We start from the raw sequence: 26582 nt of genomic DNA, 5'->3' as shown, positions 1-26582 counted from the left end.
CTTCTGATGCATATGAGGGGCTCAGTGAGGATTGTAAAGAGGCCCAGGAAAACCATGTATCACTTCATTTCCCAATTATTTGTTGCTAAGGTATGGATGTATAATTAATTCACTGCTTTTCCAAGTAGATGATTATTTTGAAAAAGAGCGTCTTGTTGCTACCAAGACCTTGAAAACCTCTGTTTGATATATTTGGATGCACTGGGCTTTGAACAAGTTAACCCAAGGAGGGATGCTCAGAGGGAAATTCTCAGGCAGGACTTTTTATGGTGGTTTTGTTTCGAAAGGTTCTCACATAGTCATCATCTCTGTGTACTTCTCCCTCGCAGGATTTACATTAGCTGAGAGGTTACTGAGGCATGTGTTGTCATTATCGGTTGTAGCCATGTTAAAAGATAGAGCTATCAACCTCCATTTTCCAGTCTTGGGAGGAAGCCAGTCTCTTCAGGAAAGAACCTTGCCCACAGCTTCAGGCCTGGCAGCCTTCAAGAGGCCAAATTCTTCTAAATGGTCTCTGAGAGCAAGCTTTGAAATATTGTTAACTTGAAAGCACAAGTTTAGGTCAAAAGGTCCATTTTGCTTAAAAGCTCCCAAATATTTTCTCCTCTTTCCCTGCAGTTGGTTTTGGGGTTAGTGTGTATATAAAAACAATGACATGCTTTCATCCCTTTCTTTCCATCGCTTAAATTCCCCTACGACCTCAGATATAGATCACACCCTCACATTCTTAGCTCCTGTGGGAATGGAGACTTGAAAGGAAGAAAGGAAAATGGTATGTGAATGACTCTCATCTCTTTCCTCCTTTGGGAACATCAAGAGGCGCTTCTTCAACACACACCTGGTCTTGAGGAAGCACAGTAGAAACCTTTAATGTTCCCCCATTTTCCTTAGGATATATTCCAGACCCCTTTACGTGGCACTCAAGGGCTAACTGTGATCTGAACCCCGGGCAGAAACACTCCTCCCTCTACTCCCTACACTCCTGCCCCCATATTGCCTTCAGTTCTTTGCTTTGCTATGGTACCTCAGCCTAGAATGGCTCCCACCCACACACCACCTGCTTCTACCCTATTGCAGGTGGATACAGCTTTCAAGCCTCACATGCCACCTCCTTTGGGAAACTTCCCTTTTCTTCCCGCACTCAAAATTTCTCCTTCTCAGTGCACTTTGTTTTTGTTTCTAACAGAACCCACTTACAGCTGGTGACATACAAGTCTGTCTCCCCCATCAGACAACAGGCTTCTTGAAAAGAAGGACCTTGTTTTACTTCCCTACTGTACACATGGAATGTGTGTTCAATAAATGTTGAATTAATTGCATTTTCCACATCTGGTGGTGTTCTGAGTCCCCAGGATCAGGATCGCCCATCATAACACTAGAGGGAGGCTCAGATCTGCGCACTGCAACGGGGAGGTGGTGAAGCTGACCACAGCACAGCACTCCTTGTATCTGGCTCGTGGACCTTTCAGACAGTTCCCAGCATTTCAAACATCCCGTGTGCCAAAAAGTGGGATGTAGTGCAAGGAATAAAATAAATGAGACAGACATCACAGCCTTCCCAGGAACAATGCATTAAGAACATACCTCTCTACCTATTTTTCCTTTACCCAGAGAATTTTCCCAAGGTGAACCTCATGGTCTGTCCCCAAGCACTTTTGAAGCAAGTGCTCATCCCCAAGCTGCCTTCCTTAATACATCGATTTTGCAAAGTTTCAGTGCATCTTTTCACCGTATAGAGCAGTAGTTTTACTGCCTCCTGAAACAGGAAATTTTTCTTAGGTGAAATGTTTCAGTCCAATTGAAGTGTCATACCCAGCACATAAGATAAAAGATGCCCTGTATTGATCTCAAACAATAAAATTAGGGAGTATATCAATTTAAGTAGTACATCAAGATATTTTTTTAAATTCTTGCTGGAGAAAAAGTAGTAAACATGCCAAGATTCTAGTGGGTTATTTAATAGTTAACAAAGGAAAGGAAATATATTCTATCTCTATTGACATCAGGCCAAGTGAGGGCTCATTTCCCAATCCCTTCCTGTGAATGAGAAAACAAGATATCAAATTTGAGTTCATTCAGGATTCTGCCCAGTTTAAGCCTGGTTTCATCCATAGCCAGGAAGAAAAATGTATTGACCTAACAGAAAAGGGAATTTGAAAGCATTTTACTGCACCATTTGATACAGGCTTTTATATTTTTAAAAGATTTTTATTTATTTATTTGACAGAGAGAGAGAAAGAGAGAGAGCACAGGCAGGGGAGCGGCTGGAAGAGAGAGAGGGAGAAGCAGGCTCCTCACTGAGCAAGGAGCCTGATGCAGGGCTTGATCCCGGGACCCTGGGATCATGACCTGAGCCAAAGGCAGACGCTTACCAACTGAGCCACCCAGGCACCCTACAGGATTTTATATATAAGTTTATATATATATATACATATATATATATATATAAGTTCGATGAAACAATGTTCTGGCTTAGTCTATAGATTTTTTTATAGATTTATTTTTTAATTGGAAAAAAAATTTTCCCGTAGTTAAATAGTGTTGAAGAATACTTCATCTTCATTGTTTTGCCTGGTTGATGTATAGTTGTGTTATTCTGAGGAGGAGGTAACATATATATCACCTTAATTTATTTATTTATTTATTTTTAAAGATTTTTATTATTTATTTATTCATGAGAGACAGAGAGAGAGAAAGAGAGAAGCAGAGGGAGAAGCAGGCTCCCCGCTGAGCAGGGAGCCCGATGCGGGACTCGATCCCAGGACCCTGGGATCATGACCTGAGCCGAAGGCAGACGCTTAACCATCTGAGCCACCCAGGCGCCCACCTTAATTTAATTAAGAAAATAATTCTGGATGTAAATTCATCTGCACTTGTTTTTAGCCAAGATAGCTAAAAATCTAATTTATATGTTTTACCACAAAAGGAACCCAGTGATAAGTACGCAGATGAAAAAAAAAAAATCGTTTCAACAGGGTTTCATTATGGGCCTGATCTGAAGCAGAAATTTAGTACAACACATCATTCCTATTTAAAGTAGCACTTGGGACTTCAAACATCATGATTCAGACATCAAGTAATTTTAAGAAATAAATATGCAACATACTTTCAAGAGGAAGATCTAGTATTTACTCTTGGAAAGGGGGTGCGATGAGGGAAGGGGAGGAAAGAGGAACATCTCTATGGGAAATATCAATGCATGGATGATTTCGGGAGAGTAGAGACCCCACATCCACACACACAGGCACACACACACAATCTTGGGTAACTAATCACAGTTTCACATGCAGAAGCTCAACATTAAGAGAGCCGTATCCCAATTGAGCCATATCCTATTTTTTTAAAGATTTATGTATTTATTTATTTATTTACTTGAGAGAGAGAGAAAGCACACGGAGAGGGAGAAGCCGACTCCCCACTGAGCAAGGAGCCTGATGCGGGGCTCGATCCCAGGACTCTGGGACCATGACCTGAGCCAAAGGCAGACACTTAACCACCTGAGCCACCCAGGCACCCCAAGCCTACAGCACCCGGTATTCCCAGGCGGTCCCATCCAAGTACTAACCAGGCCCGACCCTGCTTAGCTTCTGAGATCAGACGAGATCAGGTACATTCAGGGTGGTACAGCCATAGACCTATTATTTACTTATATCTTCTATATCAAGGGAAAATTAGAAATCTTGATGTACTTACTGTTCCCTGTGCGGTATATAGAAGCATCAGGAACTGCGAAACTTCCGGAAATAGTGAGTACTTTGACAAAAGCACTTCAATTCAGAAGGAAACATCAGGGAGGTTGTGACAATCAACATAAGTGAGCCATTAATCGGGCAAGAACGCTAAGAACACAGAGAAACGCACTGCGGGCATTACTACTGGTCCCACTTGGAAGCTGTGATGCGGCCATCGAAATGACTGCAATAGTGTTTCTTATCCTTAGGTTTTCAGTTGGGCAGAAAGATTTACATCTGGGGTTCTCAGTCTTTTTGATATGGGTAAACGTCTGGTACTCTGTCTACTGCCAACACTTTCACCTCCTCCACCCCACATTCCCACTGCCATTATTTTAATTTTTTTTAGCTTGCACCAAAAAGTCCATTTAAAAATTGCCTGCGGTGGGGTGGGGGGAATTGCCTGTGGGGCACCTAGGTGGCTGTCTGTCAAGTGTCTGACTCTTGATTCTGGCTCAGGTCATGATCTCAGGGACATGAGACTGAGCCCCACATTGGGTTCCACACTCAGTGGGAAGTTGGCTTGAGATTCTCCCTCTCCCTCTGCCCCTCCCCCAACTTGCACACGTGTGTTCTCTCTCTAAAATTAAATAAATAAATAATCTGCATGTTTTCATAGATTATCTAGCTACCTTAATGGAAAAGCAAAGCAAATTTAGGTAAGCTTTGCACAAAAGAAAAAAAATGGTTCATTTGAAAAGAGATTATAAATCAGGCATCAGTTTGTATAGCACATGGCATTTGGATGTTAAGGCTGAAGGGAAGGCAGTGGGATGCTGAAGGGTTAATCAAGATGAACTAGAGTTTCCATCTATGAATAGGAAAATCTTTTGATAATGCATAAGTGATTTCCCAGTAATGCGGTGAGTGTTTTCAGAGTCGATCATTTCCACCACTGGCCGATAATGATCATTTAAAAGCATTAGCTCACATGACCAGTGCGTCTCACAGTTCAGATTATGGCCTTGTCAGGAAACTGAAGCTGTCCGTTCTAGTCCTTAAATTTCAGGGCAGGGGGTAGGAAGAGGCCCTCTCAAGCTCAGGGACTGTGAGGGGCTGTGTGTACATTTTCCAAAGGAAAGTGGTAACATCTGGGCCCATGCTATGTCAGCACAGTTCATTTTAGAGAGGTCAGCGGTAGAGGAAAGAACCAGGGCAAATTATCTGTAGGAAGGACATGAGGGGCTGTTATCCCTTTGTTTGCATAGCTACTGCAAAACCACCAAACATTATACTCAGCTCAAGTCTTCCGAGGTGGTCTTTTGTTTGTTTTTTCCTTTCCTCTACTCATTTGGATGGACCTCTTGGAAGTAAAATCAATTACAGTGTTGATCCCAAGCATCTAACGTCAGGGTCTTGCCGCCATGCCTGGCAGTGTGGTCTGAAATAGAAGGATAATAGCTTATAATGAATTTTTTTTCCAAGGTCTACAGCTGTGCTTCTGAAATGTAAGGAGCATTCAAAATTCTTAGGCTCTTTTAAAAATGAAATTTCTGATTCAGTATATCTGGGGTGAGACCTGAGAGCTTGCATTTCCAGTAAGCTGCCAGTGATACAAATGCTGCATCAGAAGGACACACTTTGAGTAGCAAAACTCTCAAAAGCATCAAAGATCAGTCCCCATGGTAGGAAAATATTAGAGATCTCAGGATGGCACAAGCTGTTCAGATAGCAGCGGTACAGCTCCTTCTGGAAAGGGTTTAAGCTATGAACCTGTCTATGTGCTGAGCACTCCTTTAGGTGGAGGGACAAAGGAAATTCTCCACTGGGCACTGCCCCACAAGCTCTTGCATCCGTGGTTCGGGGGAGATGTTCTATCACTTGTCTCTTTGTAGTACTTATTAGAGAACCATTTATGACAATAAAGGGTGTCGGGGTTAGAGGAAGGGAATGGTCCTTATTACTGTCTTAGTACTAATCCTTGTTGCTGTTATTTGGCGGGGAAATTTCCATCTTGGATTTTGAGGTGCCCTTCTCCAAGAGATGATATATTAATAGTGTATGTGTGTATACCTATCTTATGTATGTATGTGGTCAGTATATTATTAGTGTATATGTATTAACTTAAATATATGTAGTTAATAGTGAGAGTTCGGTCATTTTAACTATATATATCCATAAACCCACCTGGTTAGAATTAAAGTAAAAAGATGTTAGCAATTTACTTTTGTGTATTATACTCAGTCTTGTAAACCTGTAGATTTTTATGATTTCGTCCATGTTAACTCTTGATTATAAGTGGACTAGGATGTTAACCTAGGCAGAGACTGAAATTCCTGAAACTCGTGGTAGCCCCGCCCCTTCAACCCATCCAGACCCATTTTTACCTTTTGAACATACATGATTTTCACAGAAGATTTCAGGTGAAAAGCACTAATACGAACTATTAATGTTTCCTACTGTAGAGCATTTAGAGGAAACATTTTAAGTAACACATACATTTCTCCTCTCTTCATATATTTATTCAAGATCCTTCACTGTCCACTTAATGTGTATAAGGCATTGTCTAGATACTGTGGGGAAGGCAGGACGGATAAACCAAAATCCCTGCCCCCTTAGAAAAAAGCTTGCAACCATAACGGCTGTTGGAAAGAAGCCAGAGTGGTACTAAAAACACCATGGTAAACGAGAAAGGAAAATTCACTCTACAGCGTGTTAGGTCATGACCATCAGTGAAGGAGTTTTATTTCATTTCTTGAAGCCTCATCGTCAGGGGATAGTGGTGATCGATGCTGGGTGTTCCAGATGCGCAATTTAGAAAACGTTTCCGTGCATGATATTCTGTGTGCCGCCAGAATTCTCTCTGAACTAAGCCTGAATTTTTAAAAGCTAGCCTTGATTATTGTATTGCGTGTGGTTGTTTCTTACTGAGGCAACCAGTGGGAGGTGGTATAGTACGCCCGTGTAGGATGTGAGCCCCAGCAGCCTCGAACTGAAACCTCCAGGTTTCAATTCTGGCCTGACCATTGGCCAGCTGCCACGCCTTGGGCAAGTTCCTTCGCCTCACTGTGCTCCCACTCAGCTATAAAATGCAGTTGATAATAATATCTACTCCAGAGGGTTACCGTGAGGACTACAAACATATGTTAGAGGCACCTATGAAGTGCCTGGCCCATTAGGGACCCCTCCACAAAGGGTGGCTATTGTTACTATGTTAACTTATGTCCGATAATAAGATGCATGCTTCCTTCACTTTAACCTCCTTTGGCAGGATTTAATAGTCCTAGGGTCCTTGAAAGTAAAACATTTTTACCCAAAGCCTTAGCTTTGGAGAATTCTTCAGTGTTGGGAACACCCACGCTGGGGCCACACTTGGTGGTCAGCGTTGCCTCCCAGGCCTGGAAGGCATGCTGCATGCACATAGTAGGACCCTTGTGTAGAGTGAGGGTTCTGGGGTCTGGAGGAGAGTAGGATAAGGGAGATCTCTACTGGGAAGAAACCCTGCCCAAATGCAAGGCTTCTGCGGTATTACTTGCCATCATACCGTCTGGCAAACGTGCAAGTCATTCTCTCGGGAACTGAGCTCGGGACATGAGGGTGGACTAAAGGCAGGATTTGGATTTGAGTCAGAGACTGCCCAGGACAGTATTTGCCTTATAGACGGAGGGCTGCAGTAAACTACATTAAGACACATTTATGCCACAAGCCTTCCACAAATTGAAATGTTGTTTTTTCTTTTTTTTTTTAACTCTTGGGAGATAAATAGACCACTGAATGTGAGTGTGTCAAGGCTATCTTGAATGGCATTTTTACTTTAGAACTCTGGTCTTAACAGCATTGAGGTTGGTCAGGAGTTCCTACTGGAAAATGTACTGAGTAGGACATTTGCTGCTTTCTGTCCAAGCATGTCAGGATATAAGATGGCTTGTTAAATGGGGTCTTGGCCTTTGAATTCTTCTTTGGCCCCTTTCTCATGCAAACGGTAACTTTTTTTTTTTTTAAATAAATAGTGCGTGTATTTTTAGTTTATGGTAGTAGTAATTCGATAATGATGAGTATGTGCTTATGTGTGCACTTCTCTTTGCTGCTTGTGGCAAAACATCCTCCAGCTGTGGGCCTTCTCCTTCTCTGTATGTAAAGCCAGTAAAACACCAAAAGCCATGGGAAAAGGGTAAAGAGAGCAGCAGAAAGGAACGTTCTCTTTTGTGAAAAAGCCCGCCACTGGCTGGAGTTTTCTTCCCCACTGACTGGATTTTAAAGAAAAGTTGATGGATCTTTTTCTCTTGCCTATATGGATAGAACAAAGCGCTGATCCTGAGGCAGAGGGGTCCTTCTCTGAGTTGGAAATAAATTTTATCCTTGTGCTGGGGCTAATACCAGAAGATGAGATTTTCCCATCTGACTTTAAGAAATGATTGGTTATAGGACAAAGGGGGGAAAAGCAAACATCTGTGTTACAGGTTAGCCTTTAAATTATACTGTTTTCATTCTGTCATGGGATACCCGGCTTTTAAGTCACTACTGAAGTCTGGGAGGCTGGGGTTTTGCATCTATTTTTATCCCTCACACTACCCCGGTTCAGAATAAAGTTGCTGGTTTCCTTGCAGGGCTTCAGTCCACACTCAGCCCTGAACTGGGGAGTGGGGGGTTGTGGCGGGAGGGATTGAATCAGGTTTCCCTTGATTGGGAGGAGAAAGAAAGGTGCTACAGAGAGGAATCTAGGCAGGATCCCTCGGGGGAAGGGGACAGTAGACGTGGGAAGGCTGGACATTCAACAGGCTGAGTGTCAAGGCAGAGCAAGCCTCAGAAACAGCAGCTGCCCCCGTGCCAGAGCTCAGGACAGAGCAGGGAGGCCACACAGGGCGGTGTCTCTGGGACAGAGCAGGGGCAAGGACACGCACAACCAGGCACAGGCTCTTAGCTGGCTCTCCATGTCAGCATGAGCAGTAACCAGGGTACTGGGCAATTGGCACAGCAGCCTATCAGAATTCATGGGAGGTTATTACTTAAGTGAAATTCTAAAGACTTAAAGGATGAATTTGGCCAGTGATGGAATGGATGACATCATCAGTCAAGAATCCCCATTGGATATGGAGGGGAATTATAAAAAGGTAAGGCGGTGGGGGGAGAGCTCTTTTGTTTGTAAACAATCGGACCATTTTTCTAACTGGGAGAAAGAACACCCTTGAAGAGTGGCCAAATTCCACACTCGGTAGCCATTGCCATAATATATTCAGGAAAGCTAAATGCACAGAGGTGGAGGCATTAAGTTGGGAGGGTTCTTCTTTCTGCTTTTCCCAGCTTGTCTTCACTAATATATTATACAGTGACTGGAATACACATGTTGTTATTCTGAAGTTGAAAAAACCCTATCATGCATTTAGTTGCTAGGCAGTCTTTTTATGTAAAAGAATAATTTTTAAAAATTTTTGACATAGGTTGATAGTTTACCCCCAGTAAATAATTACTAGAATGTTTAACCTGTCTTTTAAGTGTGACTTTTTTAACAATGAAAAATAGAGTTTTACCAAGAGAAGAGTGGGGTTTTGAAAAATTGTTACAGTATCTGCTAATACTTTGCTAGCCTTTTCTTTTGAAAGACAGTAAATATATTTTTGGAATGTTTTATCTGGTAATTGTCGGTAATAACAGGCCCAAGTAAAAATAGCTTTAGTTATATGGGTGAGGTCATGAAATTAAACTACAAGTATATGCTTGTCTGTCCACAGAAGGCCAAACCACACTACATCCTTTCCCCCTTATTATTTTCCACAAGTCAAGTGTAGGTCACAACACATCACAGTGTGAAGAATAAGGGTCCTTCCATCATGGACCTGAAAGTAAGACCTCTTTTCCTTCAAAGGTAAATCCTACTTAATGCAGCTTCCTCGAACGGCAAAACTTGCTGCTCAATTTTTAATTTGATCAACTATGTCGTTAACTTTTTTCCTCCAGAGTAAGATATAGAAAGTTCTATCATGATAGTTTCTTAAGTATAATAGTGTAAAATATGGCATTTTGTATCTTATACATTAAATTGTGTTTGAATGTGGGGGATGTTTTAAGTATGTACTTTATTTCTTAGAGCAGTTCACAATAGTTGATGCTCTTTTCTCCAGAACCCAAAACTTAAATGTGTAAAAGAGGTTTAAATGACCTGCCATGTTGCCCTATGCATTTTTCTTCCCTTGCGCTCCCCAAGAAGGGAACGAGTGCACAAGGTGATAAGTGTGCCAAATACTGAAACTCTGACACCTCTCAGCTGTCCCCTCCTGCCAGAAGCGGGTGTGCAAAAGAGGCATAGGACACTCAGCCATCAGAGTGGGTCACTTACCCGGCCCGGAAGACAAGCGGCACAGTTCTCAGCCCGCCTCTTTCCAGTGCCAAAGGACTGGTCATGCTCAAACCGTTTCTCAGGTAGAAAAGCATAGGTCACTTTGCACTTAGGAAAAAATGAAAGACATACCGTGGCTACTGCAGTAACAACAGAGTAATGACTGCTGTAGTTTTTCCCTTCTTGGAAACTGAGAGAGCCCACATGCCTGGAATGAGCAAGCGATGATATGCCGGCAACCTGATACAGCACTGACTAAAATGACAAACATGTGAGGCTCAAGTGGCTTTAAAACATCATCAGCAACAAAACAGAGTTGCATTGTATAGTGCCTTATCTAAGGCAGGAGAATGCCACCTGTGATTTCAGGAGAAACAGTATCTAATAGGGGAGAACAAAAGACCACGAGATGAAACCTACTAGATGTGTAGGATACACGGAGATCAATCTGTATTTTTCTGGCCCCTAAACGTGAGCGCGCTCTTGTCATTTCAGCTTTGTAACTACTTTTCTTAAGCCAACGACTTTCAAACTAATGTACATGTTGGTTACTCTGGAGGCTTCAGTATGCTAAAAACAAAAACAAAAAACCACTGTTGATAATTTCATCATGAACTTCTGGTGAATCAGGGCAAGACATATGCTTTCTTTAAAATATAAAGACTAGGAAAACAGTTACCTAGTATAAAAATCACTTTTCCTAATTCACATCTTCCTTTTCTATGTTTTTCTCTCTCATGTTTCTCCTGTTTGGTTGGCTAAGTAGAAAAGTTAATTAGATGCTGTAAAGCAGTGGTCCGCAGGCTTTTTTAACCTTGGATTCATCAGTAAAATGTTTTTGAACTCATACCTCTAATATATATCTATTCTATTCATAAATTATATACACTACTACAGACATATTTTGTATGTAAAAAACCTATACACAAATAGATCTTTTTAACATAAAATGTTTATAAATATAAAAGTTTCAATAATTTCTTCTTTTACTTCCTGTCACTTTGAGGTCCGTTGTCAAAAACAGTTGGAAAATTGGTATACCCCTGCCTAGGTACAGTACAATTTCCTATACCAGTCACACTAATAAATGCCACATGTGTCTAGGGGTTATTTCACAAGGTTGTTTTAGAGTCAGGCAAACAGCCTTTGGGGGAAAGGTCACTTTCCGACGACTAAAATTAGATTCCACCTTGGCAAAGGAAGGAAAAGAGTATACATCTGTTCCTATTCCTCAGGGGAAGGTCCTGATGGTAAGAAAGATGTTTCATTAAGGACCTCTGGTTTATTCAGTAGAGGAGTAGTAAAACAGATCTTAGTATATAGGGAGGAAAGTCTGCACCACGGCAGAATCTCAGGTGTGTAGTCCATTATTGTCCTGCTTTGCTCTGAGCAACCTCTGACCTTTTGGCAAAGACCCACACAGCTGACCGTCCTCAGGACCACAGTGGCATGCAGCATGGGATCCACGTCCTGATTCCTTAGCCATCACTCCCAAGAGCCCCTGGCATTGTGTAGGGGGCTAGGATCGCAGAAGGGAGGCTGGGCTTCGCCTCAAGGAGCTTAGCGTCCACGTGGGGAGGCACACCAGCAAGTAAGCTGACATGGAATTGATGCTGCCTAGAAGAATGTTCGGATCCAGTGGGGACTTGGGAAACGTGCAGCCTTTGCCATCTCAGGACCTGGGCAAGGAAATGAGAATTTAACATAGAATGCTGGCCCCCGCTTTGTCCCAGAGCAGAGCAGACACAGGACGCGGGTCTGTCCCCAGGCTACTCCTTGCAGAAGAGGCTGGGTCTGTCCCCAGGCTACTCCTTGCAGAAGAAGGAGCTGCGGACAGGGCTGTGTGTGGTCAGAGCATGGAAAAGCCAGCTTGCTCGCTTTGTTTCTCCGAGGTGCTGTCTCTAGTGTGGTGCATCTAATTATGGTGAAAGATGAGGGAGGAGCCCGTGAAAAAATTAAAAGCCTGGAAGGAACAATATTTAAAGGGAAGCCACAGCTGCGCCTCATGTTTTTTTTAAAAGGTGAATGGAAATGACTGCTTGAGATAAACTGCAATAAACAGGAGCACAGAATGCCGGCTGCCATCCCAGACAAGAGCTCTGCCCTCCCCACACAATTACGGAGGGAAAGCAGCCGTCGACCTCCATTAACCCTCACGTCTTCCTGCCTGGAAGGGCTGAATACGCCTGAAGAGCTCCGTGGAGTTACTGAACCCTGGAGCCTGGCCTTACCTCAGCCACCTGGGGACAATCTTTTCAGCTTTCTGGGCCACGGTCTCCTTTTCTTTCAAGGGTGGAACTGGCCTCGTTGGTCTCAGATGCTAAAAATATGGAGCCTCTTGGCTCCTAGTTCAGGGTTCTTTCCATCCTGTCGCCCTGTTGGCACGCCTCTGTCAGCCAGCCTGGTCAGGAATGGGTTGTTTCAGGTAACTGGATTTTCCAGATATGTGGTATGTGAGTTACCTGTGGGGGGGAGGGGGGTTTAAGATATAATTCATATACCATAAAATTCACCATTCCATACTGTACGTTTTGGTGGGTTTTAGTATGTTCCTAAGGTGCAAACCACTGCTAATTCCAAAACACTTTAAGAAGCCCTGTACCCATTAGCAGTTACTCCTAGTTCCCCCTTCCCCCACAACCATTAATCTACTTTCTGTTTTCATAGATTTGCCGGTTCTGGACATTTCTGGCCCTCTTTTATCCATTTCTGCACTCTTTTCACCAGCTTACCCCCCCTACCCTTTAATGTTAACAAGTTTTTATGTTAAAAGTTTTTGAATAAGTTTTTGAATGTTTTTCTCTGGGCCAGGCACTGTGCCAGGTCCTTTTTGTATTTCATTTAATCCTTAAAACAACCTGTGAGATAGGTATTAGTATCCCTTTTTTCAGAAAAAGAAACTGAGGCTTAAAGGGTTTCTTTAATTTGCATTCGTAAACATCAGAGTCAAGATGTTAACTTGGGTCTTCTTGACCCCCAATCCCCTGAACACCCTGCCTCCTTTCTGGTCATACCTGTGTTTGACTCTCCCAATCCTACGTCCACCCCAACATGGGAAATTGAGGACATCAGCTTCCTGGAAGTTGATTGAGGTTGGGCTGTTTCATAACCATGCAGTGGGTGTTTTGAAATGTGTTCTCACTGTGATACTGAATGACAGTGGTGGTTTTAGAGACTTCTAAAACGTCACCTGCTAGAAAGATTCCCAGACAACACTGCCCTGTGTTAAAAAGTAGTCTCTGTGGCTAGTCATGTGAGAACCAGAAAGACCTCAAGATGTTCCCAGCAGGGGTGCCTGCGTGGTTCAGTCAGTTAAGCGTCTGCCTTCAGCTCAGGTCATCATCCCAGGGTCCTGGGATCGAGCCTAAGCCCCACGTTGGCCCATGCTCAGTAGGGAGTCCGTTTGTCCTTCTGCTGCTCCTCCCGCTCGTGTGCACACATGCTCTCTTTCAAATAAATGAATAAAATCCTAAAAAAATAAAAAAAACAAACAAAAACAAGATGCTCCCAGCAGTTCCTGTTTGGGACATGCCACTCATAGGGCTACATAGTCATCTTTGTGGATTGCACCTGGGGCCCCGTTACCTTCACCAGAGTTCTTCCATTCAGCCAGTAATTGGCTACTAAACCTCAACCCTAGGTGTTAGATACCTTCACTCTGGTCCTTAACAATTGAGTATTCAGGGACTGTTAGGGACTCTGCACAATAGCACTTGTGTCCACCTGCTTCTGTTTATATCGCCTCCCTATTGTGTCAGGAGAAGGAATACAGTCAATAGGCAAAGCCATCCTCGGGATGAACTAATTGTAAACAAAGATCTCTATCCTCTGGACTGGCATCCCCACACTTTTAATATCGGGCAGTTCTCTGAAATAGGTGTCAGAAGACCCTGGGCCCTACAGTCATTTCCCTTGGGTGCCCATCCTGGACTTTAGGTCTCCCAGGCCAGCTCTCTCGTGAGTACTGATGCTGAGCAAGCCGAACCCAGGCCTCAACACTGCCCAACAGCCCAGCCTGACATCTAGTCCAGAGGACTTGTTTAGGCAGATCAGTGCAAGGATGCAAAGATAAGAGATTTCAACAGCATTTCAGGAAATCTTTCTGGACTGATTAGTGTAAGTGTCTGAAATGGAAAACATCAGAAATACAAACGGAAGAGAAAACATCCAGAAGGTATCCATTCAGTGATACAATGGAAAGATACCAGGTTATTTAACCTCTGTTTCCTCTTCCCAGGGGATAAAATAAGATGCAAAAACTTGAAAAAACCTGCACAGTGTATTTATGCACTTGACATCCAAAAATGTACAATTTATCTTCTTATAGAAGGATGTTTTCATATTTTGATCTTGTGGCAAACCCATGGTTGTTTCAATAGGAAAATAACTAGTATCAGTATACTTGGGTTTTCTTTTGGGTATTTTTTTGTTTTTAAGAAAATTCACACAATTTGCCTAATGAACAAATAAGTTCTGTACTTCTGGTTCCCAGAGTTTAAAAGCCTCCAGCTCCTCCGCACTGGAATGCTACCTATAAACGTTAGAGTAAAGCTGTCTTCCTTACGAGCTGAGGAGAGAAATAAGAGTGACTTCTATTTTCCTAAAGGAAGAGTGCTTTTCCACAGGGAGCTCCAGAATCCCAGTTGCATTCCCTGGTGGATGCTGTTAATGGTGATGATGCCGATATCACTAGGCAATAGATTGCACTGAAGCAAGGAGTTCATTAATTGCTTCAAAACATGCATCCTGGCAAGGCCAGGCAGCTGCAGAGGAAATCCTCCTGGATCCAGAGTCTGGCTATCCGCATGGAACAGATGTGTACTCAGAGAAGAACCCACTCTGTGTTCCATCTAGCCACTTGATCTGTTCAATTGCTTAGAGCCAGGGTTCTCAAAAGTATCTGAACCAGCAGCGTCTGGGAACTTTTAAAAAATGCATTTTCTCAGCTGTACCCCAGACCTTTTGAGTGAGAAAAATAGTGTGTCTTTACAAGCCCTCCAGGTGATTCTCATGCATAATCAAGTTTGAGAACTACCAGATTCAAGAAATTTGTGACAGAGAGAGGGCCACTTTGTACGTGTGCCCGCCTCTGCAGTTCTCCACATGGCATACTCGTGTTCCAGCAACCTCCTGGCATCCTGAGTTTCTTTACCGGCCATGGGGGACCAGGGTATTCATCAGCTTCTGGAATAATGCAGCCCCCCCACCCCCATTCTTAGGAAGTTTTTCCTCAGCGGTGATTCCCATGCACCCTGAAGTGTGAGAAGCCCTGACCAGGCAGCAGTTGAGCAGTGCAGGAAGGAAGATGCCAGAAGGGGGATCTTCCAGGATTAGAAGTGAACTGAGTACTGAGAAGGTTAGCATTATAAAACAAGCACATCCAGGGGCACCTGGGTGGCTCAGTGGTTTAAGTGTCTGCCTTCGGTTCAGGTCGTGATCTCAGGGTCCTGGGATCGAGCCCCACATCGGGCTCCCTGCTCAGCAAGGAGTCTGCTTCTCTCTCTCCCTCTGCCCCTCCTCCCCATTCGTGTGCTCTCTTTCTCTCTCCCTCTCTCTCTCTCAAATAAATAAAATCTTAAAAAAAACAAGCACATCCAATAATAAAAGGTTATTTCTATTCCCTTGGTGAACAAGTAAAAGTAAGAAACAAGTGGAACTGGGGTGGAGGGGAAGATCAATCCAGGGAAAAGATGGAAGACAGAAAATTTGGGGGAAACCGTTTTCTTTCTCCCAGGCCCACAACCGGATCCTGGCCCGGCCAGATTATTGCTGCTCCCCAGCTCACATCTGCCTTTATTCCTGCAGACTGCTGTGCCATTCACACCAGTCGGGCCCTCTGTTTTTCTAGACCAAACTTCTTTAAACGTCTTCCTCCTTTGGGGAATTTAAGGAACACCTCCCTTTCCATCGGACCGGCCCTTTCCGGCTACGTGGGTTTCGTCATCTGTGCAGGAGTCAGAAGGAAGCAGCTGTTTGCAGCGTCCTGATAACCAGCTGGGTTGAGGTGTAGGATGTTATTTCCCAAAGCGTGTTCCTGAGAGGCCTGGTGGCCCCACAGCTACCCCCACAAAAAACACAGTGTGTCAAATAAATTTTAGAAATCCACAAGATACCCCCAGTCTTCCATTTTCAAGTTTATGTGCAGGTTAGCATATGAAAGGCAAGGTGGCCCCCGGAATGGTATCCGTGTGTAAGGGACAGGCACCGCCCCATCCTGAAAAAAGTGTGCAAAGGACTTGGGGACATACCACATTTGGAGAGGGCCAGTACCCACTCAAGCAGAACATTTTGCTTTTTCTTTCTTTTACCAAACAGCCCTCTCTGTTCTTATCAAGCTTGGGGAATGTCAGTTGAGCAGTGGCACGGTGGGAAGGGCTGAGCATTGGCGTTTGGGGGCTGAAAGTGCTCAGTGGTCTGTGTTCTGAGATCGTGGCTCACGTGGTGCCCTCAGAAGCCATTGTGAGTCTCATCTGCCAGGGCACAGAGGCTGGCAGTAGGGAATTCAGCAACAGGCGAGGACAAAAACTCACTGCCTGTGGCTGGACAATGGTGAATTTCTGAGCACATTTTTACTCTCCTCTTGGTCTTGAATAGGCTTTCTGTCTCACAGTGATGAGCCACTATTCCTCAGCTGCCCATTTGCTTTTTGCGAGCAGTTATCCATTTTCCATGTTTTCCTTTTGTTTTAAGAGGGTAGTTCCCAAGGCCATTTTAGGAGTGGACATGGCTCCACATGCCAGAAGCCTAGCCAACAGTGTAGTTTTGAGTCCGCCTCTTCCTCTTCCTAGACACTTCCCTGTTCCTCACACTGGGGCACATTTGGGCTCCGGGAGGTTTGGAGGACATAATTGCCCTGCAGGTATAATTCCTTAGAGAACAAAAGAATTTTGAAACTACCCCCCCCCAACACACACACACACACACACACACACACACACACACGGGCAACTGAAAGGAAAATAATTCCAATTGTTGAATTTAAAGAGAAAAACTGTTTCACTAGTCAGTTGAATTATAGTTAGTTGAAATGTTAGGCATTTGTTCCAAAAGGAAGACTAAGCAGTGGTATCAAGGAGAGTGGCTCTGATGAGAAGGTATTCGTTTTGTAAATATTTGTGGCTATGATTGGGCGTTGGTATGTATGTTTTCTCCTTTTCTGAAGCACATCACACCCATTTCTGGAAAGAAGTAGATCTGTAACTCATAAGTCCCACATCATATCTCCAACATGGCACGCACCATTATTTGCCTGGACACCTCACTTATCAGTGCGGAAGGGCAGAAAGATCCAGCACCAGAAGGTTGGACTTGAATCCTAGGTCTTCTAACAGGAGGGTAGCCTTCCTTCACCCTCCAGTCCCTCATCCTCAAAGCAAGAACTGTCGGAGGATTAACCGTAAGAGCTACCATTTATGACACATTTACATTACCACCACCTCTGCTGCTAAGCAATTTCCATAAATTTCCTCATTTTCCTCCCAACATCCAGTGAGATCTTCTACCTCTGGACTAGGAAGGGCTTTCCAAGCACAATGCCTTCAACGACACTTCAGAGAAAGCAAGCTATTGACTTAACTACATTAACACTTAGATTTAAACTCAAAAAAGGACTAACGTGCTTAATATAAAAATTTCAAAACTTTAGATCTTTATAGAAAAATAAGCAAAGCTAGAAGTAATTCAGAGAAATGCAAGTACAGTAACTAAAAAAAGTCTAAATATTATCACTGCTAATCAAAGAAATAACATAAAAGAATACCACTTTTTGCCTATCAAATTAAAAATAACAGCATTTTTTTCCAGTGAAAATAATTCAGCATTAGCCAGGATGTAGTGAAAGCCACACCCTTTTATGTTGCTGGTGGGCATGTAAATTGGAACAGCTTTTCTCTAGAGCAATGTGACAAAATGTGTCAAGAGCTTCAACAAATGTTCACACTCAGTTGATCTGGTAATTCCACATCCAGGAACTTATCCTGAGGAAATAATCAGACACGTGGGCAGGGATTTATGTAAAAAATGCTAACTTCTGTGTTATTTTTCATTGGATACAGCCCAAATGACTAACAATAGAAGGTAACTCCATAGGACAGAATGATATACAACCATTAAAAATTGCGTTTTAAAGAATATTAAATGATATGAGGGAATTTTCAGAATGAATAAACAATATGATCCCAGTTTTATAAAAAGGAACAAATACATAAAAAGCTAAAAAGAGCTATCCCCAAAAACCCAAATGTTAGCAGTGATCTGTGTCTAAGGGGTGGGATTATGGGTGATATATTATTTACACTTTTCTTGATTTGTTCAGTGGGATCCAGAGAGAGAGAGAGAAGGGAAGTGTGAGAGAGTGTGTATTATAAGACAGTCCTCTTCAACTGGTCGTGAAATATCCAAGTATGGAGAATTGTAATTAATGTCAATAGAAATATTTTTAAGACCTTCTCCAGTATCGATAGCTCTAGTGGACCAAGTAAATCCGGAAAGATAGACATGGAATCAAGGGTGTGTTCACACATTCACCACTGGGATAGGTATTTTCTTCAAATAAAACCTCTGCCCGGCTAATGTTGAGCACCAGCATATTGTTGAACATTAGTCATTAACATTCATGTTACCTGCTGATTTTCTTTTTGGATATTCAATTTCACTCAAGTTTTCTGACTGTAAAGATTATTGGGTGAAAATTTCTTTTGTATTTTATATGAATTAAGAGATAGTTTCACTAACTACACTAAATCTGCACGGCAGATATTAGGATTTTGAAATGAACTTACAGAGATGTTAAATGATATCAAATGGTTGTGTTTTGGCAGAACCATCACAAGTACCAGCCTGCATATTTGGGAGGGTGGGTGGCTTTAATTAAATAAATTTAATAAAACTAAAAGCCTTCTTGCTCTCCTTTACAACCTTATGGTTACTTTGTTGTGCTAGGCCAGCGACAATGTATCAGCATCGCATCTGTCACTATAGTCTTATAGTCACTATAGACCCACAGTCTTCTGTGGGGCCCTACTGCACACACACACCCATACACTATAGCTCTTGAGCATGACACAGCTCCAGTTGGGACATGCCAAAATGGAGGGCTATCCAAATCAATAGATACAGATATAATCCATAAGTGTGAGAGTCGAAAGAATGCTATGGTTTCCAAGAATTAAAAAATGTTAGGGAAAAGGAGAACAGAGATGAGCTGTCCTTGAACAAGAAGTTCACAAACCTCTTAAAACTAAAAAATCTGCTGCTGGAGCCTGGGATGTGTATTTTACACTTGATCTTAGCCAAAGTCCAAGAAGCTATGGGAATGTGTGTTTTAAAAGGCTGCGGGAAATTGGGAAATTCTGACGCGAACTGTGGAAGCTGGCAACTGAGAACCACTGTCTCAGCAGCACTGTGCTGTCATGTATTTTATTCTACTCTGTTGATTATGGCGCCCCCCAGCCCCTGGCTGTGGAGCTCATGAAATGTAGCTAGTGTGACCTAGGAATTGAACTTTTAATTAACTAATTTTTCATCTAAGTGTAAATAGCCACATGTGGTTGATAACCACCATGTTAGAGCAGCCTTAACCTATAGTACACCGCCTTCACTTGGGGGTGAAAAGAGACCCTTCCAACAGGTTGTGCGTCTCGTCACTGCCACAGTGATGCTCGGATGATAGCTCAGAGCTTTCATGTGCAACTTCTGGGTTCTGTGGCAGCAGCTGTGGCTCCAGAACCTCCTACGGGAAGAATCAAGGGCCATCTTGCCTTCCTAGCCATGCTCAATCGTGTGAGCTGCTTTTGGTAATAAAATTTGCTCATCGTCTTCAGCCCCCGCTCAGAACATCGAAGGTGCTTCTCCCATCCTTCATCATCCCACAGAACAGATAACCAAACTCTCGTTCTCACCCCAGGATTTCTCACTCATTATATTTTTTTCGTAGTTGTTTTATTTTTAACTAAGGAAACCATTTTTCATCTTCTCCCATGTTGTTTAAAGGGTATAAAAGTTCAGCATGGTGAGTTTTTATGGGACTTTTATGGGAAGCCAAGTGTTGTAAACATATCCAAATTATCACAGTAGCGTAGTTTCCCACATCCTTTTGCTACGCACACTGACCATGATTTCCCTTCAAAATATGAAACAGGTGGGCCCAATTAGAATTCTCCAGCTATTCCAGTCCATATGTTAGGGTTCTGAACCCGATGAGATCAGGAGACCTCTTGAACCAAGACTGTAAGCTAGGTGCAGGCAGGGGCTGCGATCATCCAGCCTGGGCTGGGTCCCACATTGTAATGTGGCACCTGCCATCTCCTAGAGGCTCGGTGCGTATTGGCTGAATGAATTAATTTTCTTGCAATAGAGAAAGTGGGCCAAAGAGACGATATACAGAAGAGAGAAGACAAGATCCTGGGAAAGGCCACATTTGGGATAAAAGTGATTTGATTTGGGACAAAGTGCTTATCCTCCACAACTTTACTCTTACGTGCTGTCAAATCTAGCAGGTAAGAAGAAGAAAGATTACAGCACCCAAAAATCTAATTCTCTTCCGGTGACCACCATTTAGTACCACCATGGTGATTTCCTAGACCCGTGATCGTGAAAGGCTCTGAAGAACTGAAATTGCTTGCGGAGGTGAAACCAGGAATGATTGGGTGAATTTGAGCTCTTCATAATTCACATGTTCTTGTGCTGTGGTCTATTGGTGTTTCCTCTGAGGTTGCAGTTCTAAGAAACTTAGCAGTTAGGCTATGGCTGTGATGTATCTGCCCGCTTATCAGCATTTTTTATTTTCCTGAAATTTTAGGCACAGAAAAATGAGAGAGAATCTATCCGACAGAAGTTGGCACTTGGAAGTTTCTTTGATGATGGCCCAGGAATTTATACCAGCTGTAGCAAAAGTGGGAAGCCAAGCCTTTCCTCTCGGTGAGTGTTCTTTTGAGTTGATTTTCTGATATGTCCCTAATGGATTTTGTCATCTGACTATACGTTTAATAAAAGATATCTTTTAAACCCTTGAGTATTTTTCCCCATAATACTACCACTTTATTTGGATTCTAGACAGCCCCCTCCCCACCTGTTGGGTTTGTTTTTTGCTTTTTAGTTTTCGCCTAGCCACTTGAGGTCATATTTCTATATTTCATTTTTTTTTTCCTAAGCACAATTCTGATTTTGCACTTTGATGGGGAAACCAAGCCACACTCTCAATCGAGCCAACTGATGCTCAGAGAAGTGTGGCAGACCACCAGAATTCCCATTAAGCAGTCCCAAAGCATCCAGCATCCCCCCCCAGCCCCCGATGCATTTGATTGCAATGAATACTGGTAACTGAAAAATACAATTCCCACTTTGATCATTCGATGTTTATTACAGTACACTTAACCTGTCCTCCAGGCATTTTTCCTTAATCTTAATTTATTTCAGGATATCATTGCTCATTTATTATAATTTATTTCAGGATACCAATGGTCATTTGCATAGCTTTTAATTCCAGTTAAAACATTAAAATTATAATTTTACCTAGAAAACAGGGCTGTAGACTAGAGCTTCCCAAACTTTAATATGCATATGAATCACTCCCTGTATAAATACTGGCTGTATTTACCATGTTAAGCCAGGTGTGGAAGACACATGATAGTGTTCATGCATTTATTCAACCGACAGATTTCCACTCTCTCCTTCCTATGATGCCCAGAATTAGACGCTTTAACGTCTATTTAAATCTATTCTGTCTGGCTTTCAGTAAACCTTGTATTTCAGTCTCATCCTCAGAGACTCATCTGAATCAGCAAAAATCAGAAAGCACACACACGCTCTCATATGTGCACATGTAGGAGTCACCGCTGCAGGTTCATACGTGGAGACAGGAGTTGCAGAATCACGGCATCTCATCCTCGGCTGGGTGCTAGTTGGGTCTCCTAGAATTCCCTCACTTTTCTCACGTGTCATTCCGGAGCTGGAAGGCCAGCCTTCCCTTTGCTGGAAAGCACCTCCTTCCCCTCCCTGTAGGATGTGGCAGGAGGAGCTCTGGCCCAGGGACCGGGAGACTGAGGATTAGTCCTAGTCAGTTTCTGATATTGAGACTTTAACAATTTCATTGTACCATGCCTCAGTTTCTTTGTTTTTTGTAAAATGAGATTTGACCATATAGATCTCTACTGCTTTTCTCTAATATTCCAAAGCCCCAAAAAGTTTTCTTCTAGAAGCCCCATCTCTCTGCTCAGCAAAGTCACATTCATCTGGCCCAAATGGGAGGTTTTGTTTTTAAAATCAAAAGTTACACACACACGTGCATATAAGGCTCTGAAAATGGCATTAACAATAACTACAAGATGTATAATAACAACACAAAATAAGAGTTAAAGTCCCCTGTCCCATCTGTCTCTATCTTGTCCCACTCTCCAGAAACAATCTTTTAACTTTTAACTCTTAACACCAACTTTTAACGCCTTTTTAATAAAAGGTAATTTACCTATATATCTCTTATATATCTCTAAGTAAAATGCCTGTTTTCTTAGCCTTTATTTTAAATAACCACCTGCTGACCACCAACTATAGAAAATGACGATTCACATCTTCTGCAGCCTTCCCACAGACATGTCAATATAACTCCCCGTATTCTCCCTTTATAATTACTTCATAATCTGGGGTCAAACAACGGTTCATTGTTTACATTATTAAGATCATCGATTATTTACACTGAACCATGTAGTAAGCTGTGATTACTTGAGAAGCATCACTGTCTTGAAATGAGAACTGCCCCATTTTTTCCCCTTTGCCAGTCCATGGTTCTGACTGCTGTATTCTCTTCCGCTCTGTGAGTATATCACACTTCATTCAGCCACTCTTCTGACTATAGGCACTGAGTTGTTTCGGGGGTTTTGCTCTTGTAAACAGCACTGCTTATAAACACTCTTGAACATGTCTCCTGCTGCCCACGTGCAAGAGCTTCTCTTTGGTGCACACCTAGGAACAGAATTACTAGGAAAATACATGAATGTTCACAGTCAGAAGATAACGCCAGAAGTGTTCTCCAGGGTGGTTGCGGCAAGTTACACTGTTACCAGCAAGGTTGCAGAGATCCTGTGGATCCATAAGTCTTTCTCACACTATATTGCTGATCCCTTTTACCTTTGTGTTAATTCAGTGGGTATTAAATAGAATTTCATTGTGTTTATTAGGCATCTTTGCTTCCCCTTCTGTGAAATGTCAATTTGGGTCTTACATCCAAATTTCTGTCGTATTCTTTATGCTTTTTAAAATTGTTTTATCAACATTCTTTTGTCATGATACCCATCCTTAATATGTTGTATGTATTGCAAGTATCTCTTCCCAGGTTGTAGCCTGTCTTTTCACTCCCTCACTGTGTCTTTTATGACCAGAGTTCTTTTTATCAAATTTTCATAGTCCATGTTTTCTGTGTCTTGTACAAAAAGTCGTCTCCAGGGTCCAAAAGACATTAACCTAGATTTCCTACCAAGAGTTGAAAGTGATTTTTTAAAGTCTGTAATCAATCAGGAGTTGGTTTCTTGATATGGTTATGGAGGAGATACCTGATTTCATCTTTTTCCATTCACATGACCATTTTTTCCATCCTGTTTATTAGACGATCCCTCTTTTACTCACTGATCTGACAGACCACTTTTGTATAAACTCTACATTAATGAGAATACATTCTGTTTCGTTGGTTAGTGTTTCTATCCCTGCACCAATACCATATAGTCTGAATTACTGTAGCCTCAAAATAAGTCCTGATACCTGGACAGGCACGCAAGTCCCTCCCCTCTTTTTCTTCAGAAGTGTGCCACCTGTTCTTGCTTTTGTATTCTTCCATATCAACTTTAAATCATCTAATCAAGTGCTGCAAAATACTCTCTTGGGATTTTGACTAAAATTGTATTGAATCTATAGATCAACTCAGGGAAGAATGCCTTTTCACAATATTGTATCTCCCTACCCATCAACATGGCCTTTGTCTCCTTTATTTAGATCTTATTGAGTATCTCTTAATAAGGTTCGTAATTTCTCATTTACAGATATTGTACGTCCTTTGTTGTATTTATTTCTAGATACTTGGCGTTCTGATATTATTTTAAGTTCTCTTTGATAATGCATTCTTGTTGTTTTGCTGCTGGTGAGCAGAAATGCAGCTTAGTTTTTATACTAGCCTTAAATACATCCACTTCGTTATATTGTTCCTACTATTTGTCTGCCCTCCTATTACTTCTAATAAAGTTGTCTGTAGATTCTTTGGGATTTTTTAAATACTATCATCTGAAAAACAGCAGCTTTATTTATTGCTTTCCAATCCTCACGCCTCTGGTTTTTTTTCTTTTCTTGCATGGGTAGGGCCCTAATAAGGATTAAAATGGTAGTAGTTGGAATCTTTAGCTCATTTCTCATATTAAATGAATACTTCTAGTGTTTCCTCATTGAGGATGATGTTAATTTTAGGTTTTCTTTAACGTCTCTCTTTATGAGTTAATTATATTCCCTTATATTCATAATTTGTAAAGAATTTTTATCATGACTAGATATATAACTATTACATGCTTTTTCTGCATCTGTTGAGATCATTATAGGATTACCTCTGTTAATCTCTTACTGAATTACATGTATAGATTTTTAAAATATTGAACAATCCTTGCATACCTAGTATAAAGCAAAATTGGTTGAATTTTTTTCAGACACTATTGAATTTTATTTATATTTTGTTTAGGATTAGTGCACTTATATTCATGAGTGACATGGGTCTGCTGTATTCTTTTCTTATGGTATTTTTTTCTTGTTTTTGTATCAGGGCAATGCTGGCTTAAAAATTAGTTGGCTACGAATAATACATTATATGTTAAAAAGAAAAAAAAAGAAGATAGTAGGAAGGGAAAAATGAAGAGGGGGAAGTCGGAGGGGGAGACGAACCATGAGAGACTATGGACTCTGAGAAACAAACTGAGGGTTCTAGAGGGGAGGGGGGTGGGGGGACAGGTTAGCCTGGTGATGGGTATTAAAGAGGGCACGTACTGCATGGGGCACTGGGTGTTATACGCAAACAATGAATCTTGGAACACTGCATCAAAAACTAATGATGTAATGTATGGTGATTAACATCACATAATAAAATAAAATTTTAAAAAATTAGTTGGTTACATTATTACATAATGTCTAAGAAAAGTCTGCATAATATTAGAATATGCTATTTCTCACCTGTATAACTCTCATGCCTGGTATTTACTTTGTGTGTTTGCTTTAACTGTTTCCGGTTTTTAGATGGTGTTAAGATTGTACATGCTTCTTATTTCTTCTTAAGTCAGTTCTGGTGGGTTGTATTTTTCTAAAAATTTGTCCCACTTCGTTTAAGTTTTCAAAAATTTTTGAAATGATGCTTTCTCATTTTACAGTAGGTATTGATTATAGGTAAATTGTTTAAAATGTTTTCTTCTGATTTCTACATTGTCCATGATGTTTTCTGAGTTTATTTTTGTTTGTTTTGATTTCTGCCCATCAACAATTAAGTGTAAAATGCTAAATACTGTAAGTGAACTCTGTGGTTGGGGCTTGGTGACATACATTGTTTCCTCCGAGAGACCTTCCCTGACCTCCCAGTTAAGAAGTAAACACCCACCATGCCTATCACTTTCTCTCCTCTTACCTGGCTTATCTTCTTACCCTAATTTGCTTTCCTCTGTGGTCGTTACCACTACCTAATACTGTATTACATATATATTTTTTCTTTTTTTGATTCATTCTCTGTCTTTGTCTAGCACTAAAATATGGGCTACAAGAGAGCAGGTCTATCTTGTTCTCCACCATAACTATTGACTAAATAGTGCCTAATACAGGGATGCCTGGGTGGCTCAGTTGGTTAAGCGACTGACTCTTGATTTTGGCCCAGGTCCTGATCTCAGGGTCCTGGGCTCTAGCCCTGTGTCGGGCTCCATGCTTGGTGGGGAGTCTGCTTGAGGATTCTCTCTCCCTCCCTCTCCCCTCTCCCCCTGCTCCAGTGCTCGCTCACTCTCTCTCAAATAAATAAATCTTTAAAAAAAATAAAAATAATTACTGCCTAATACATAGTCACTAAAGATTTGTTGAATTTTGTTGAATTAAGGAATTGTGAACTTCCCCTTAGAATGGTCAAATAAAAATGCAACTATTTCATTAGGGTGCCTCCAAATAAAAGTATGTAAAGGTCTTTTCTTTTGGACTCTTAAGTTGCCACCAAGAACTCTCCAACCTCATCCTGAGGGGTTTTAAGCCTGGCTGCCAGTATTATAAGGCTCTAACAGGGAAATGGTTGAAGGTTCGTCATGTAGAATTTTATTTAATTCCTTTGATGTCAGTAAAGGCCCTCCATTTGATACTTCAGCTGTGCTGAGTGTGCCCCTTTTCAGAACTCCCCTGGTTCAACCTCTCAAGATAGTTTCCTCATTCTCCCAGGCCACAGTGGACAGGGCAAACTGAGGGTCTGGGTAGTCCTTTCAGTCGCTCAGTCAGTCTTTCTTTGTGTGCAGTCCCAGCCCACTCCCCGGCCTGCAGGTGTACCTGAGCATGTCTGGGACTCTACAGTGCTCATGTATGTACTTCCTCCC

The 26582-nt window shown here is 42.0% G+C and overlaps 1 protein-coding gene and 1 non-coding gene across 7 annotated transcripts in view; one reads left to right on the top strand and one right to left on the bottom strand.

The window, feature by feature from the left end:
* Nucleotides 1–26582, top strand: part of SCHIP1 (schwannomin interacting protein 1) — a 531518-nt gene that overhangs the window by 482312 nt on the left and 22624 nt on the right. For 5 of the 6 annotated variants that reach the window (XM_073897989.1, XM_073897987.1, XM_073897985.1 and 2 more), the window contains one exon: nt 20804–20922. In XM_073897989.1, coding sequence (XP_073754090.1) covers nt 20804–20922 — 119 coding nt within the window. Of the gene's footprint in view, nt 1–8355; nt 8783–20803; nt 20923–26582 lie in introns of those variants that run through there. The other variant, XM_073897991.1, reaches the window with a different exon arrangement.
* LOC112834164 (5S ribosomal RNA) lies at nt 3519–3635 on the bottom strand. The gene has a single exon (XR_003210790.1). It is a non-coding gene; the product is annotated as a 5S ribosomal RNA (ribosomal RNA).

Source organism: Callorhinus ursinus, unplaced genomic scaffold (genome assembly GCF_003265705.2).
Source record: "Callorhinus ursinus isolate GAN/ISIS: 27379988/994484 unplaced genomic scaffold, GSC_fseal_2.0 scaffold1, whole genome shotgun sequence".
Taxonomy (NCBI): domain Eukaryota; kingdom Metazoa; phylum Chordata; class Mammalia; order Carnivora; family Otariidae; genus Callorhinus; species Callorhinus ursinus.
This window is presented reverse-complemented; position numbering and strand designations above follow the sequence as displayed.